The 16,455-nt window shown below is 37.6% G+C and overlaps 1 protein-coding gene across 1 annotated transcript; it reads right to left on the bottom strand.

Moving 5' to 3' along the window:
- Nucleotides 1-5,406: 5,406 nt before the first annotated feature.
- On the bottom strand, nt 5,407-14,625 carry LOC142445888 (olfactory receptor 51G2-like). Its single transcript, XM_075547759.1, has 2 exons — nt 14,544-14,625; nt 5,407-6,404 (listed from the first exon to the last, which is right to left on the bottom strand). Exons 1-2 carry the CDS (start codon nt 14,623-14,625, stop codon nt 5,407-5,409), a joined length of 1,080 nt encoding a protein of 359 aa, XP_075403874.1.
- Between the last annotated feature and the right edge of the window lie 1,830 nt (nt 14,626-16,455).

Below are 16,455 nucleotides of genomic sequence, written 5' to 3'. Positions count from 1 at the left end.
AAAATAATTCGTGAAAAGTTCCTTTTGTCAATGAAAACAAGATTTCTCTTGCATTTGTTATTACCAATGTAGTAAACAACATGCTTGTCTAATTCAAAAATAGCAGTCCATTTTTGCTAACTAATGCATAGAATATTGATCTTTGTGTGTTCCATTTCATTTGTGAAGATTTCCAATTTACATAAATACATACTTTTTACATTACATATTCCAATTATTAATGGACTTGGTAACTGTTTCTTCTCGATTTCTATTTTACACTATCAACAAGTGAAGGTCATTAAGGCTTGACACTTATTGACTGTATTCCATCCCCATCACTATGGTCAATTTACCTGGAGGTGGCAGTTTTTCCCCAGTGTTTTTTTCTGACCTAAAAAGCTTATGATGTGGCAATATATCAGGCAATATATATTCACATGGTTTTCAGTAGCTAATCTTTGAGAAGAATTTGGTGACTCTTTTTTTATTTGTTCTTATTCTGGAATCTCCACTCAAATCTGTTTACATTGGGTGACTCTGCTGTTGTTGAAAGTACACCTTCCAGAATTACAGCTTTATGGGTGTTATCTGAGTATGATATATGGACATGTAGTGGAAAGAAGACTTTTTATTTTTTAAAAATCATTTTATTAGGGGCTCACACAACTCTTCACAATCTGTATATACATCATTTGTGTCCAGCACATTAAATCATTTTATTGGGGCTCATACAACTCTTATCACAATCCATACATACATCAATTTAGTAATGCCCCCTTACACACAGAGGATGCACAGTAGTGCAGTAGGGATCTGAGGACTTTTGAAAAGAAGTTATAACTCGCAATGCCTTTTAGTAGATCACTGAGCACATTGATCGTGTTTTGTATATCTGCCTCTGCATAGTGTTATTTAGTTGTTTACTAGAAAGTTTTTGGTTCCACCACCAAATGCATGTCTGTCACTTTTCTTTCAAAGCCACACACTATTCACTTACTTTTAAAGACACCAGAGCTGTCGTATTTCTTCCCTCTGCTAGATTTTAATGGCAAGGCACTCTCAGTTTTAGTGTCTTCGACAAATGTCCTCAAGAACAGAATAGGCACTCTATAATTGAACACCATAATTCCTAAACATGTTCAGTGTGTGCTGTAGGAAAAAAGTATAAGTTGGAAATCTTGAGCCCTATTTAAGCATGGATTTTTCAGATTTTCATTACTTTAGACCAGGTAGATACAAATATAAAGTATAAGTATTTTTAAAAATATAAGATATCCTCTTAGGAATGTTATTAGCTGGGTCTATGGTGTGACTGAACTAGAAATCTCTATGAGGCAAACGTATGGACTACATGTTAGAACAATATGTGGAGTTGTGAAGGCCATTTTGGTCAAAATAGACTAAAGCACACATGTCAGAAGCAGCTAGATACAGGTGAGGGACTAGAGAATTCCAGAAATCTTTTTTATTTCTTGACTATAAAGTTTAATCCAGGAAAAGTAAATATATGAGAGAAGAAAACCTCTTAATTTCACTGTGGTGAAATGGTATCGCTCTCTTACCCATGTCTTCGTAACTCTCAACAAATGATTGAATAGGACCATGTAAAAATCGGGTGTTAAACATTCACAGGGGGAAATGTGTCAATATTACCTTTCCTTTGGGGTATATAAGTAGAAATTAGGAAAGATAGAATCCCATGACCATCATGAAAGAAGAGTCCTCAGTAGAGCATGCGTGAGATCCTTAACTAAACTGTGTAGATAACTGAGGCCCCCAAGCCTGCAGCACTAACATCATAAGACAGAGCAGAGGAAGCAGTTGCTACCATGAAGCAGAGTAGAGGTGCAGGACAGAGAGCATGAGGCAGGAAGCACATGGATGAGGGAGCAAGAGAGGAGAGACATGCCGGCCAGCATGGCTGCGAGGAGGCAGTGTGAAGAGAATGACTGTATGCCTGGCGTTTTGTTACCTCTTAGCTTCCCTGGAAGGAGCCCTGGTTAGACTGCTAACCTCCAGTCTGCAGCTGGACCCCATCAGCCCTACTCTAAGAAATGTGGGGTTTTCTACACTGGTAAAGATTTGCAGCTTTTGAAACCCATATGAGCAGTTCTCCCCTCCCCTACAGGATTGCTTTGAATCATAATCAACTGTAGGGCAGTGAATTTAGTTTCGCTTTTGGTTTAGTTCCCCTAACAACCCCCACCCCCCAATCATGAATATTGGTTATGAATTCTGTGAGGCCAATGCAATGAATTATTGAACCTAATAGAGAAGCAACTCCTCTACTTTGAAAGGGATGGCTGGTGTCAAAATAACATAGATAGAAAATAGAGACATTGTTGACTTCTATCTTGTTGCTAAATACCTTGAACTAGTGTTAAGTTGGATTCTTCTTCTCTTTTCTGTATCCAGAGAAGGTCAGACATGTCTCCCATGCCACTTCACCCTCACAATGACATCTTAACATCTAAATCTGTACTCATATGACATTTATATAATGAGAGATTTTCTGAAGTGACCTAAACAATTAAACATGACATTTAGTAGCCCATTAAAAAATTCTTGGACGATAAGATATATATCATTGTCTTACTTATCATCAATATACTAATCAATAATAAGTCTATGGTTGAAGTTTCAAACCATTACCTGAATTTAAGGCAAGTTTTAAACCCGTCATTTTGACTGCAGAAAACTCATATGTACCATATACCGAGTTGTGCTTTAATCTTATTTTTCCTTCTTTACACTGCAAGTAAAATGTGCTATCATCTACTTAGTCATTAATTCTCTAATCTCAAGAAAAGACTAACAGGCTAATTTTGTGGAGTGAAGTTAGGGTTATGTCAACTAGACACTCCTGGTCAGGGGTGGAGTTATACTTGTCAATCATGTTGCAGCCTGATGAAACCTCCTTGATATCATAAGCCTTTTGTATAAGGACAAGGTAAAGAGAAATGTTCTCTCTCTCTCTCTCTGTCTCTCTCTCTCTCTCTCTGTCTCATTGCCTTCCTGCTCACATTGTCTCTACCAATAAACCTGAGCACTGTTGGCATTCTATCATGTTTACACAGACTTGGTATTCACACAATTCTGCACCCCCTGGCCAGTGATCTTCTTGCTCCCCAGTTCACCATTCTGCATCACCAGCATGTGACTAAATGAGTCTGAAAAAGGACATATAGATTAGCTTCAAACTTATGTACTACCATAGAACTTAAGAACTTGTGTTGGACTGGATTGGGATATCTTCTTGATATATAAAACTTCTTGAAATAAAACTCTTTCTTATACTTAGATGAGTGTCACTGGATTTGTTTCTTTAGAAAACCAAGCTTAACACATGGGAGTTTTGGGGTATTCAACAGCTAACTGCTGAACCAATCTAATACATGCAGGGGTGTAGGCATCTTAAATGTTCAAACCTTTAAAAAAATACTAAACATACAAAATGAATATCTTCCTAGAATATGTCACTGAGAAGCATACTTCATGTTTTGGGTTTTTTATTAAGATTTTAAAAGATTTATTTCCATCAAAACACCTCCCATTATTATATACGTAGAGTTTGCCTATTAGCATCCTTGGAGATGAGTAAATTATATGATACTAATTATATCCCACTTGCTAATTCTTTTCTTACTTGAGTTAGCTTTTATAATATTGTTTTCTCAAATAGCCTATTAAAGTACCCTCCAGTTTGTTATTTTACCCACTTGTCTAATCTACATTTACATTTCTATTGTCATATAATATATACAAGGAAGCTTTCAAGTAAAGTTCTAAAAAGTGTATATACATATATAGTTACTTCTCTCGGTATGAAGATTACAGTGACAAAATTCAAATATTTTATTTTCAAATATCCTTCATTTACCTTTGAGCAATTCATTATGTTCAAAATGGGTGAGATTAGTAAATAAAGCAGTGTGACAACTTACAATTATTCTTGGTTTTATATTCCAGTGATTTTTCTCCCCAAATTTTATTAAGTATGAACAAGTACATTAAATCTTAACAACTATATATCCAGTGCATCTTTATGAATTCTACTAATAGACAAACACAGAAAAATGTTGGGATTAAAAAGTCCTCATAAGCATAGCCTTCATACATCTAAGTTTACATTTCTACTTCTATAAATATCTTGCCAAATGTTTTCATCTGGATATTTATATATGTGTATTCATTTTTATCTCAATATATCCATTAAGGTTGTATAGTATACATGGAGGAAGTTTATGAAAATATCTTAAACATAACCAACCATCTTGAAGGAATGAGTCTGGGCCTGGGGATCAGGACTATTGTTATCTCACAAGGACAATGTTTTACAGCAATTAAGAGGAGTATGGGGTTGTAAAAAAATTACTGGGGTCTTAAAAGCTCTTGAAAAGCCATCTAAGGTGATACTATTGGTTTCTCTGCACCCAAAGGAAGAAAGAATGTAGACTCAAAGACATATAGAAACATTTCCTCTAATGGGCTCATGTATCATGCCAACATCAGGCTCTGAAACCCTGAGGTCAGAAAAAGAAGATGGTTTCTCAGCTACCACTACCCACTGCTCTAAGATCACAGGAAAGGGGCGTGGATAGAGTAGGAGAAAAATAGGGACTAGAACTCAAAATCATAAAAAGACCAGGATTACTAGGCAGATAAAGACTTAAGGGACCCCCACGACTATAGCTTTTAATTACCTTTACATCTGGAACTGAACTGACCCCCAAGTAAGCAACTGTTTAAAACCAAAAGGGGAGTATTAGCCCAAGGACAAAGTTTACAGGATTGGGAAGAAATAAGGGATAGAAACAGGAAACACATGAATTATGCGGGATAAGTTATGGTAAATTGAAGAGATTACAATGGAGGAGTTGAAAGAAAATGTGGATGAATTATAGAATATAAAATTATCAAGTCTGAAAACATTACCCTAATTTTCAATTAAAAAGTTGGGGTTTGTTTATAGTTTTTTTTTCAAAGTATGATCCTATCTAGAATAACTGGATGGGAACTGGCTACCACTACCAACCATTTTGACCCTGGACATATTAGAAGGTTTTATGCCTGGTGATGTTGTGGGATATAAATTGAACTGCTAATTGCAAAGTCAGTAGTTCAAGTCTGCCAGCCCCCCCACCCCATGGATGAAAGATACATCTTCCTGTTTCATAAAGCTTTACAGCCTGTTTCAAGAAGCAGTTCTACTCTATCCTACAGGGTTAATATAAGTTGGAATTGAGTTGAGGGCGATAGGTTTTTAACTGTACACACATTAGTAAAAGACTGATAAATAAGGAGGTGGATTACTTCTCCCATAATTGAGAGAATATATATCTCTACATGTGACTCATCTTGTATTCTGTGCAGCATAGATGATTAAACTCTTCATGTTTTTTTTTGCTTCTACACAGCAAAGATTTAATGACCTTGGATGTCTCTGATACCACCCCTACCCAACCTTAAGAGACGCATCAACCTTTGCCGAATCTGTTGGGTCTTGATAGTGTAAACAACTGGATTGAGTACTGGAGGCGTGAGAAAATGAACATAGGAAAGCAACACACGGCTACATGGGGATGCCCGCTTTCCAAATCGGTGAATCATGGATAGTCCAATCATAGGTGTATAGAACAGCAGCACAGCACATATGTGGGAGACACACGTGTTGAGGGCTTTGAGGCGTCCAGCCTTGGAGGCAATGGACAACACTGTTTGCAGGATCATCCCGTAGGAAAGGACAATGAGTACTGCGTCGGTGCCCAGTGTGGAGAGCACAACAAAGAGACCATATGCACTATTGATGCGGGTGTCGACACAGGCCAGCTTCATGACATCCGGGTGTAGGCAGTAGGAGTGGGAAAGGTGGCAATTCTGGCAGTAAGGCAACTTCTTCAACATGATGGGAGCTGGGATGTGGAGACCAATACTGCGCACCACAATGGCCAAACCTAAGCTGGCAATTCGAGTGTTTGTAAGAATGGTGCCATAGCGAAGAGGCTTGCTAATGGCCACCAAACGGTCAAAGGCCATAGTCAGAAGTACAGACGACTCCATGATGGAGAATGTGTGGATGAAGAAGAGCTGTGCCAAGCAGGCATCCACTGCCACCTCAGTGAAACCCAACATGTAGATGGATAGCATGGTGGGCATTGTGGATGCAGACAGGCCCAGGTCAGTCACTGCCAGCATAGACAGAAAATAGTACATGGGTTGATGCAAGGAGGGGTCTGACTTCACTACCCACACGATCAAACTGTTCCCTGCCAAGGATGCCACATACATGGCACACAGGGGGAGGGAGAGCCAGGTGAACACAGCCTCAATTCCTGGGAGCCCTGCTAGGTAGAAAGTGTTGTTGCAGTGTGACATGATAACAGGGAGAGGAAGAATGGCAGGCAGCAATACAGACAAACACCCTGAAATCCAATGAGTTGATAAATCAGAACATGTAATATAAATCAGCGTCTAGTAGAACCTACCTGAAATGCTCTTCGGGTAATCTGAGATTACCATCCCCCCACCCCCTAAGTATTTTCTCTACTTCATAGATAGCAGGTCATTAAATAAATGTGATTTCTAATTATTAGCATAAATTCTGTAGACTTGGCAAGCCTGATTTTGGAGTCTTACAATTTAATTCCATTTTATAGAGTTTGAAGTATAATGCTGAAACAGAACTAAGAGATTTGGTTAATTGTCCATATTATAAAATCAACTCTAGATTCCAACATGGTGTGTGAGATTAGGGTCCAGAATCCAATTCTTCTGACTTCCTGTCAATTTTTTTTCCAACACTTTACCTGCTTTCCAATAATCCCTCAAAACTCACTGCCACCGAGTCAATGCTGACTCATAGTAAGCCCCTGTGGGTTCTCAAGCCTGTAAGCGTTTACAGGAGTAGAAAGCCTAGTCTTTCTCCTACGGAGCTGTTGGCTTCAATAGCTGATCATGCAGATCTCACCCCAGTGCACAGTCACTACACCACCAGGGCTCCTTCAGATAGGTATGTCCATAATATGGTGGGTAGTCTTAAAGACGAAGATAAACAAGCGGCCATCTAGCTGAGCAGCAACCAAGTCCACACTGAAAAGCACACCAGCCTGTGTGAACACGAGGTGTTGAAGGGATCAAGTTTCAGGCATCAACAAAGGAAAAATCATTGTGTGCTTGCCTTCCCGATATGATTGCTGAGGACAAATGGGGCATAAGCAAGTGTTTGGAAGAAAGGCGATGCTGCCAGGCTATCAAAAGATATAGCATCTGAGGTCTTAAAGGCTTGAAGATAAACAAACTGCCATCTAGCACAGAAGCAACAAAGCCCACATGGAGGAAGTACCCCAGCCTGTGTAATCACGAGGTGATGAAGGGATCAGGTATCAAGCATCAAGGGAAAATATCATGTCATTGTGAATGAGGGGGAGTGTAGAGTTGGGACCCTAAGGCCATTTGTGGGCAACTGGACATCTCCTTTAAGAAGGGTCACGGGGAGGAGACAAGCCAGTCGGGGTGCAGGGTAGTAACAATGATACATACAAATTTTCTCCAGTTCTTAAATGCTTCCTGCCACCAACTATCATGATACCAATTCTACCTTACAAATCCAGCTGGAACAGAGGATGTACACTGGTACAGATGAGAACTGGAAACACAGGGAATCCTGGACAGATGAACCCCTCAGGACCAGTGGTGATAGTGGCGATACTGGGAGGGTGGAGCAAAGGTGATGTAGAAAGGGAAAACAGATTATAAGGATCTACGTAAAACCTCCTCTCTGGAGGTCAGACAACAGAAAAGTGGGTGAAGGGAGACCTTAGACAGTGTAAGATATGGCAAAGTATTAATTTATCAGGGGTTCATGAATGGGGAGAACTGGGTTTGGGATGAGGAGCTGATGCCAGGGACTTAAGTGGAAAGCAGATGTTTTGAAAATGATGAGAGCAACAAATATACAAATGATCTTTACACAATGGATGCATGTATGGTTGTGATAAGCATTGTACAAGACCCAATAACATGATTAAATTTTTATTCAGAGAAATGTTCTATTTCAAATTTTCAAAATGCACCCACAGAACATGGCAGCACATCACCATTAGCACACAAACAAGGCCTTCAAAGACAACAAGTAAAATTCCAAATCACAGCAACTATTTTAGAAAACTCACCGTGGTCCAAGCAGTTCCGACTGAAAGCAAACCTTGAGGACAGAGTGAAAGGGCCCAGGGGTTTCTGAGACTGGCTCTCCAGGGAGTGACCAGCCTCACCTCTTTCATGTGAGCCTCCAAGTGGTTCCAAAAGGCTGACCTTCTAGTTAGCAAGCAATGCCTTATCCACTGCACCCCCGAAATCCTCAATACTTGAGATTTTATATAAATATATCTTAATAGACTTAGTATACTAACAGATGTCCTTATTTCACAGTAAAATAAAGACATTTATAATTACTAGCATATTTTTATATCCCCTGTATGACGGACTACAGATTAAGAGCCCTGCCAGGATACCAGTTTGCAGTTTAACACATGACCTGCTTTGCGGGAGGAGACCTGACATTTTGCTCTCATGAAAAGTACTACATCTGGTTTGCCCTTTCTACCCCACCTTCCCTCCACCCTCCCAGTATCACCCCTCTCAGCACTGGTCCTGAAGGGATCATCTGTCCTGGATTCCCTGTGTTTCCAGTTCCTATCTGTACCAGTGTACATCCTCTGGTCTATCCAGATTTGTAAGGTAGAATTGGGATCATGATAGTTGGGGGGAGGAAGCATTTAAGAACTAGAGGAAAGTTGTATGTTTCATCATTGCTACCCTGCATCCTGACTGGCTTGTCTCCTCCCAGCGACCCTTCCATAAGGGGATGTCCAGTTGTCTACAGATGGGCTTTGGATCTCCATTCAGCACTCCCCTCATTTACAATGATATGATTTTTTTGTTCTTTGATGCCTGATACTTCATTAGTAATATGTGAAGCATAGTAACAAATGTAAATGAGTAGTTCCCATCCCAAACCTATTGCATACAGATTTCTTGAGTTGAACCTTGACATTCAATGTGTTAGCAGTATTTACAGGTAGTGCTGGAACCTATTACAATTTGGGAACTTCTATACTCAATTAAGTATAGTACTTGTCTCTCAAAGGACTGAGTATAGTACTGTTGGAAGTTCACAAAGGAACAAAAATCAAAAGTTATGAATTTGAGGATTGGTTCATCTTTATATGAAAAAAGACATCTCAGTCCTCCCGATTAAGCTGTGTGATGATATCAACCAGCATATTCAGTTACAGTTACTTGGAGCTTAAAATGATTTCTTTGTTCCAGATTCTTATGTTGCAAAGAATTTTGTCATAGATCATTAAAGTCCAAACTGAATGTTGTTACTGTTCTAAACACACATTGTTTTGTTTCTGAGAATTTATTAGGAAAGGTATCAAATTGTTTATCAGACAACTTGTATGGTTAAACTTTGCTTCTTTAGAAATGTCGGCATGTTTTATTCCTTCTGCATGTCTTTACAATTTTCTAGTCAGTTATTGATGGCAATATGAGTTATGACAAAAAGGTTGAAGATATTGGCTAAGAATATGTGTACATGTACATTCAAATCAACTGTTTGAATTATTTTTATTTATGAATTTCTATGACTACATTTATCCTGCATTGTTTCTCTAAACTCAGAGAAAATCGATAATATTTGTTTAGGAAACGGAAAGGTCATTTGTTTTAACCATATATTTTAGATACAGAGACAAAAGCATAGTGACCATCCTTAGTGCAGGACAATTCTTGATTTCATTGCGTGAGCCATCAAGTAAAGGGGCCTGATGAAAGCAGACATCAAAGCTCTCACATTTGTGGTATAAATTGCTTCTATATAATCCATATTCATTTTAATCCTTAGAAGAGGAATAGTTTTGAAATTTTATGTAATCTGTATTAATGTGTAATACTATTTTTATTAGTTTTAATTTTTAAGATATATCTGTCGAATGAAGGAAATTTTCAAGGCTGCTGTCATGAAACCAGGAAACCTGCTTCTGAGCTGACTTCTCCCTCTAAAATTCAAACAAACCAATGGAAAGAAATGTAGAAAAAATTTCTAATAGCTCAGAGTTTCTATCAATTGAACACACACACACACACATGCATGCACACACATGCACACACCTCAATGGTAATATCAATTTTAATGGTTTCATTAAAATTCAATGAGCACTCTAAAATGTTATTTATGTTCTAATGCTAATTTGCTTGTGTAGGGTATATAATATGTTAGGCACAATGAATCATGATTGCATAAGGGATTAAGAATGAGCTACTTTCTCCCAAAATTTTAAGAATGTACTCTGAATTCTGTTATAGGATCTGCTTTCTTCTAATTGTTAAGCAGATGTATAATCAGCAATAGATTGTGTTCATAGAGCAGACAAAATGGAAAATCATGTTGGTTTCCAAAAGAAATGCTTTTTTTCCTACAACCACATTACAATTCCATGAAACGTTATTAAGATCCTATAATCTGCCATGATTGCACTATGATCATGGAATTTTGTCCACAATAGATTCTCTTCTCACACTATATACATATACTATCATATTTATTGTGTCTTTTCTATTTTTTGAAGAGGAAATAAGAGAACTGTACTAATTATCATATCATGCTAATATCAGGGATTTATATGTGAAAAAAACAAAATTATAGGGGGAAGAGTTCCTGCTGTTATGTAAAGTCCTTAGAAATTAAGTTATAATCATCAATTATTATCCTCTAAATATTTCTTACTATTATTACTTACTGTGCTCAAAGTGTGTAGATCTTTTTCAAAGATGATTCTTCAGAGATCTATAAATAATTACAATTAATTTTGATGGCCCTGCATTTGACTTAAATCATCCCTCTTTTACTTTTCATCTTGTGAGAACTAGACTGTCTTCAGACTGTCTCATAACCCAAAAGTTCCCTAAACCATCTTGTTCCTCAAACTTTCCTTCATTTTAGTTTTCTTCCCTTCAAAAGCAAGGGATAAATCTGTCTAAAGATCTAAATAGACACACATGAGAGAGTAAGACGTAGGAGACTTTTGTTGTTGATTTAACAACTATCTCTTAGTTGTACATTTAAATGTTTTCCTCTCTGGCAGCACCTTTTAAGAAGTCTTCAGTAAATGTATATAGTAACTCCCAGATTGTACCCGAATTGATGGCACTATTTCTCCCTCTCAGTCATTAAAATACTGTATTTTTATAATCTTACCTCAAACTATATTTGCACTACAAAAGATCAGTAGCAAGAATCTTGGGCAAGTGTCTTTGCCATCCACTACAAACATCATATGATTAAGTCACCCAGGAGGAGATTAGAGATGGAAACACTCCTCTTCCTCCTTGGGAGTCTGAGGGTAGTGAGTCATCATTGAAGAGTACTTTTAGAACAAGCCAACCAATGCCTGGGCTCCTGAACATCACAGGCACAGTGGGCTTTGTAGAAGCAGATGACATTAACCATGTAATTGCCAGACTTTTAAAATGGACTTAAGGGACTCCTATGTAATAGGGAAATTCTTGGGACCGTTCCAAATTGAATGTTTCAGTTATTACTTCCTCTTATGAGAGATTCAAATTAAAAAGAAACAAATATCAAGTAAGTATATGTATTAATTAGTAGTTACCTTTTGCTTATGATGATGAAAAGGTATCACTAAGTGTAGGTGAAGCATGCACATCTTCACTACTCTCGCACATCTCACTATGTTGTGCACACGACAATGGATGTATTGATAGATGCTATGTTGTATATAGTTTAGGGGAAATTAAAATAAATCATAAAAAGCAGATATGTGTGTTACAAAATAAAAGCATCAACGGATGCTAATTTTTCATTGAATTAAGAAGTCTTATCATGGAATTAGAGCAGGTTTCAGTGGAGCTTCCAGCCTAAGACAGACTAAGAAGAAGGAAAAGACAGTCCACTGCATAGGGATTAGTCAATGAAAGCCTATGAGTAGTAATGGAAGATTGTCTGATGTAGTTTCTCAAGGAGAGCCTGCAAGTTGTAAGGCATTCAAATGTAAATGAGGAATTTTTGCCCCCTCAAATAGAGTCAACCTCAATGGAGCAAGGTTTTGGGGATCTTCATTTGCTGATAATGGATGACTTAAAATTAGAAGAAACAGCTGCAAATATTCAGTAATCATCAGAACATGAATTATATGAAGGATGGTTCTAGGAAATTTTGAAATTGTCAAAATAGAATGCACAAAAAATCAACAGTGAACTGAAATTAACTAGTTTTGGTTATCTTGAGTCATAACCATATGGTTTACTATGCTGGGAAGATGTATTTAAGAGAAATGGTGTCATATCAATAATTGAACAGACCATCCTAAAATGTATCTTTGTGTACGATTAAGTATGAAATATAGTATTATCTGTGTGCCTGCAAGGAATACCAATCAATGTAGTTATTATTCAAATATATGCACGAACTCCTACAGTCACGAGTGGAGATATTGAAGAACGCTGTCAACTTTGCAATTGAACAAGCACGCAGTGAAGATGCATTTATGATCATTGTTGATTGGAATGCACGAGGTGGAAACCATGCGGGAGACTCCTGTAAAGTGTAGGACAAGTCTTTTTAGAGATCGTAATTACTAGTTGAACTCTAAAGGACCGCATATCCAAAGTGATCTGATCATTGATCTTCTTTGAGCAGGATGCATTTTCTACATATATCAAAATACTACAGTACCATGTTTCTTTGCAAGGCAATTCAATGTAGTCCTTGATTATACAGCACTTACTGACTCATTTTTAACTAGTTCAGAGTTCTGAGTTTAATGTTGTGTATTATACCATTGTATGAAAGTGCCAGAGTTTATCCATTCATCCACTGGTGAGCATTTAGGTTGCTTCCAACTTTATGATATTGTGACTAATGAATGCAATGATGGAAATGAGCGTACAAATTCCTCTTCATGCCACAGTTCTTTTTTCTCTCTAGGATATATGTGAAATCTTCAAAAGCATGAAAAAAATAGAATTAAAAGATAAAGGAAGATTTTAAAAGAAAATTTTGAAATCCTTTCATATATATACCATATATACTCGTGTCTAAGCTGAGCTGTTCAGCATAAAAATGAGCTGAAAAACTGGGGTTCGGCTTATACACAGGTCAGTGGTACCCCAGCGAGGTGAAACATCTCGCTGCCCCCTCTCCCCCAAGGTAACAGGAAGAGGACCTGTTATCTCCTGAGTGATTGCCATTTCTCCTTGGTTCATTCAAAGCCCTGCTGACATGGCAGGGCTTTGAACGTTTGTTTGCTCACATCTAACCAATCAGAGCTGTCCTATGTCGTGGACAGCTCCAATTCGCAGAAGCACCCATAGTGATTCACTTACGTGGCAGCTGAACTGGTAAGGATGTGTCTGTGGCTGCTCTCCATCTCTCCCCTCTGGTCTCTGTGTTAATTCACAACCTGCACTCCCCGCGTGCACGGACTCCTCTTCCTCCTTCCCGCTAACACGTTGCGGGGGTGGGGGTGGGGGTTACCATGAAAGTGCTTTTTCAAAGTCTAGTTTTTTTTATCCTATTAGAAATGGATACTCTTGAACCAAAAAAAAAAATGCAGGTCATAGGAGTCTGGTTTCAAAATGAAGGTTGTTTCAAGAGCAGAAGAGAGAAATAACAGTATTGCAAGTAGAGGATTCTGTGTTGATGAAAAGCAAGTGAGGGAGTGGCAGTAAATGAAGACTGACTTGGAACAGATTCCAAAAGCTAAAAAAGCTCGTCGTGGTGTAACGTCTTTTTATGGGGTTCTAGAGAGTGAATTGCATAAATGGGTTATGGAGTGTCGTCAAAATGGTTACTGCGTAACACACATGGGAATCCGCATATGTGCTCTACAAAAGACAAAGGATGACAAATATAAAGCACCAGGCATTGAAAAATTTGCTGCGTCAGCAGGATGGTGTACCCACTTCATGAATAGGTTTGGCATACTATGCTTGAGATTAAGAACAAAGATTTCCCAGAAATTGCCACAAAATCTTGAAGAAAAATTATTTCATTCCAGTCATTTATTATAAAACATATAGGGATTTATAATTACGACCTGGCAGATATTGTGAATATGGATGAAAATGCCATGACTTTTGATCTTCCAAGCAACAGAACTACTGCAAGTTTAGGAGAAAAAACCATTTTTCTCAAAACCACAGGAAATGAAAAGAAAAAAACACTTCACAGTTGTTCTATCATGTTTGGCTAATGGAACTAAGCTTTGTTCAGTCATTAATTTTATAAGAAAGACCTTGCCTGAAAAGATCAATTTCCCACCAAGAATTACTGTGCGTACACATGTTAAAGGTTGGATGGATGAAGATAGAACAACAAAATGGCTGGAAGAAATTTGGAGGTGATGACCAGGAGCAGCCTTAAATAAAAAACTATCCTTACTTGTTTGGGATATGTTCAGCACCCACCTATCGGATGACATAAAAAAACTGGCAAAATCTAGTAAAGTTACTTTGGCCGTTATCCCATGTGGACTTACATCTGTACTGCAGCCTCTGAATGTATCTTTGAATAGGCCTTTTAAAGACCACGTGGAAGGATGCAGCATGAATGGATATCATCTGGTCAAGCCCGACTAACAAAAGGAGGAAATCTCATGAAGCCTGACATAGAGTTAATAGCAAAGTGGGTTCGAGATGCATGGGAAGACATTCCAGAAGACATGGTGCCACCTGCCTTCCAGAAATGCAGTATTAGTAATGCTATGGATGGCAGTGAAGACTGCGCTTTGTATGAAAATGACAGCAGTGATGGTGATGACGGTGATCTCAGTGAAGACAGCGTCTATGATGACCTCACACCAGCTGAAGCTCTGCATTGGGATACGGATGATGATGAGGAATCCAGTTTTGAAGGATTTTAATGCTTTACATTTTAGCTTGGTTGCTGATTGAGCTCAGGGAATAGTACTCTTAAAGTATCATTGTTGATATCTTTTTGTTTTTGTTGAACCTATTTTCCACTTACTGTGTTGGTTTACTAATGTTAAATGACATGTTGTCCTTTTACTTATGTTTTTTATTTAAAATAAATATTTAAATATATTACCTCACTGATGGCTCAAGTTTTAGTAATTTTATTTTCATTTGTTTTGATTATTGAAACTCCACCAATAGCTTCTGCATTTTCCACCCTAGGCTTATACTCAAGTCAATCAGTTTTCCTGGTTTCCCAGGTAATAATTAAATACCTCGGCTTATATTCGGGTGGTCTTATATTCGCATATATATGGTATTTGTGGAATTTATGGATCTTATGGTCTCTCTGTTTACAACTTTTTAAGGATGTGCTACACCATTTTTCACAGTGGTTTCACCAGTTTATAATCCCACCAGCAATGTAAGAATGTTTTAACCTCTCTCCACTGTTGTGAGCATTTGCCATTTTCTGCTCTTTGGAACTTTGCTATTATTGCTGGGATGAGGTGATACACTTCTCTAAAGGTTAATGAATGTGAGTTTCCTTTTTCCTGCATTTGTTGACCAACTAGAAGTCTTTTTTTTTTTGTAAAGGAGTGTTTCATAAGAGCTTTAGATGTATATGTGATATTTACTGGTTGGCTGGAGAGCTCCACAAATGAATCAAGTTGATTTATAGTATATTTTACATCGTTAATATATTTATTGATATGTCGCTGCTCCATCTATCAAGGAGTGAAAGAGATTATTAATATTTCCATATATTGTAGTTGGTTTGTTTATTGCTCTTTGAATTCCTATCAGTATTCATAAATATTTTGTTGGGTGCATATACATGAAGAATTGTTATACCTAGTTCACAAATCATATTCCTTATTATTATGTTATGCTAAATTAATGTAATGATTTTAGCTTTCTTTTCATTCATGTTTGCATGGAATACATTCCTTTATATATTTTACTCTATATATGCTTTCATATTTGATTTTTTAACCTTATGAACAACATGTGTTTGGATGTTGTTTTCTATCCACTCTGTCAATCACTGCATATTAACCCAAATTAACTCAAATATTTAGATAATTCATAGTTAAATTTACCTTGAACACTGGTCTCTTTTCTCCCTACGTGTGTCAGGAAGATGAAAGGGACTGGAATTTGGTAACTGTCCAATTTTATATCTGGGTCACAGAAGGCTCTGGTAAAGTCTTTTTGTCTGGAGGGTAGAACACACTAATGATTTAAATGTTTACTTTTTCTCTTCATCTGCTATAGTCACGAGTTCATTCTTCTTTGTTCTCTACTGCCAGAAGATTTCAGGATTCTAGTGGTAAAACTTGTTAAAGAGTACAGCCACAAAGAACTTTAACTCACATGCTAGTTTGTAGTCAGCCTCGAAAAGCTGTCAACTTTATCAAATAAGATTCTCTGCAAATTTAGGAAGACCCTCAAGGAAGTAGGTTTTCATGTGGC

The sequence above is a fragment of the Tenrec ecaudatus genome, chromosome 4 (assembly GCF_050624435.1).
Source record: "Tenrec ecaudatus isolate mTenEca1 chromosome 4, mTenEca1.hap1, whole genome shotgun sequence".
NCBI lineage: Eukaryota > Metazoa > Chordata > Mammalia > Afrosoricida > Tenrecidae > Tenrec > Tenrec ecaudatus.
The sequence above is the reverse complement of the archived record's forward strand: the minus strand, read 5'-3'. Positions and strand labels throughout refer to the sequence as shown.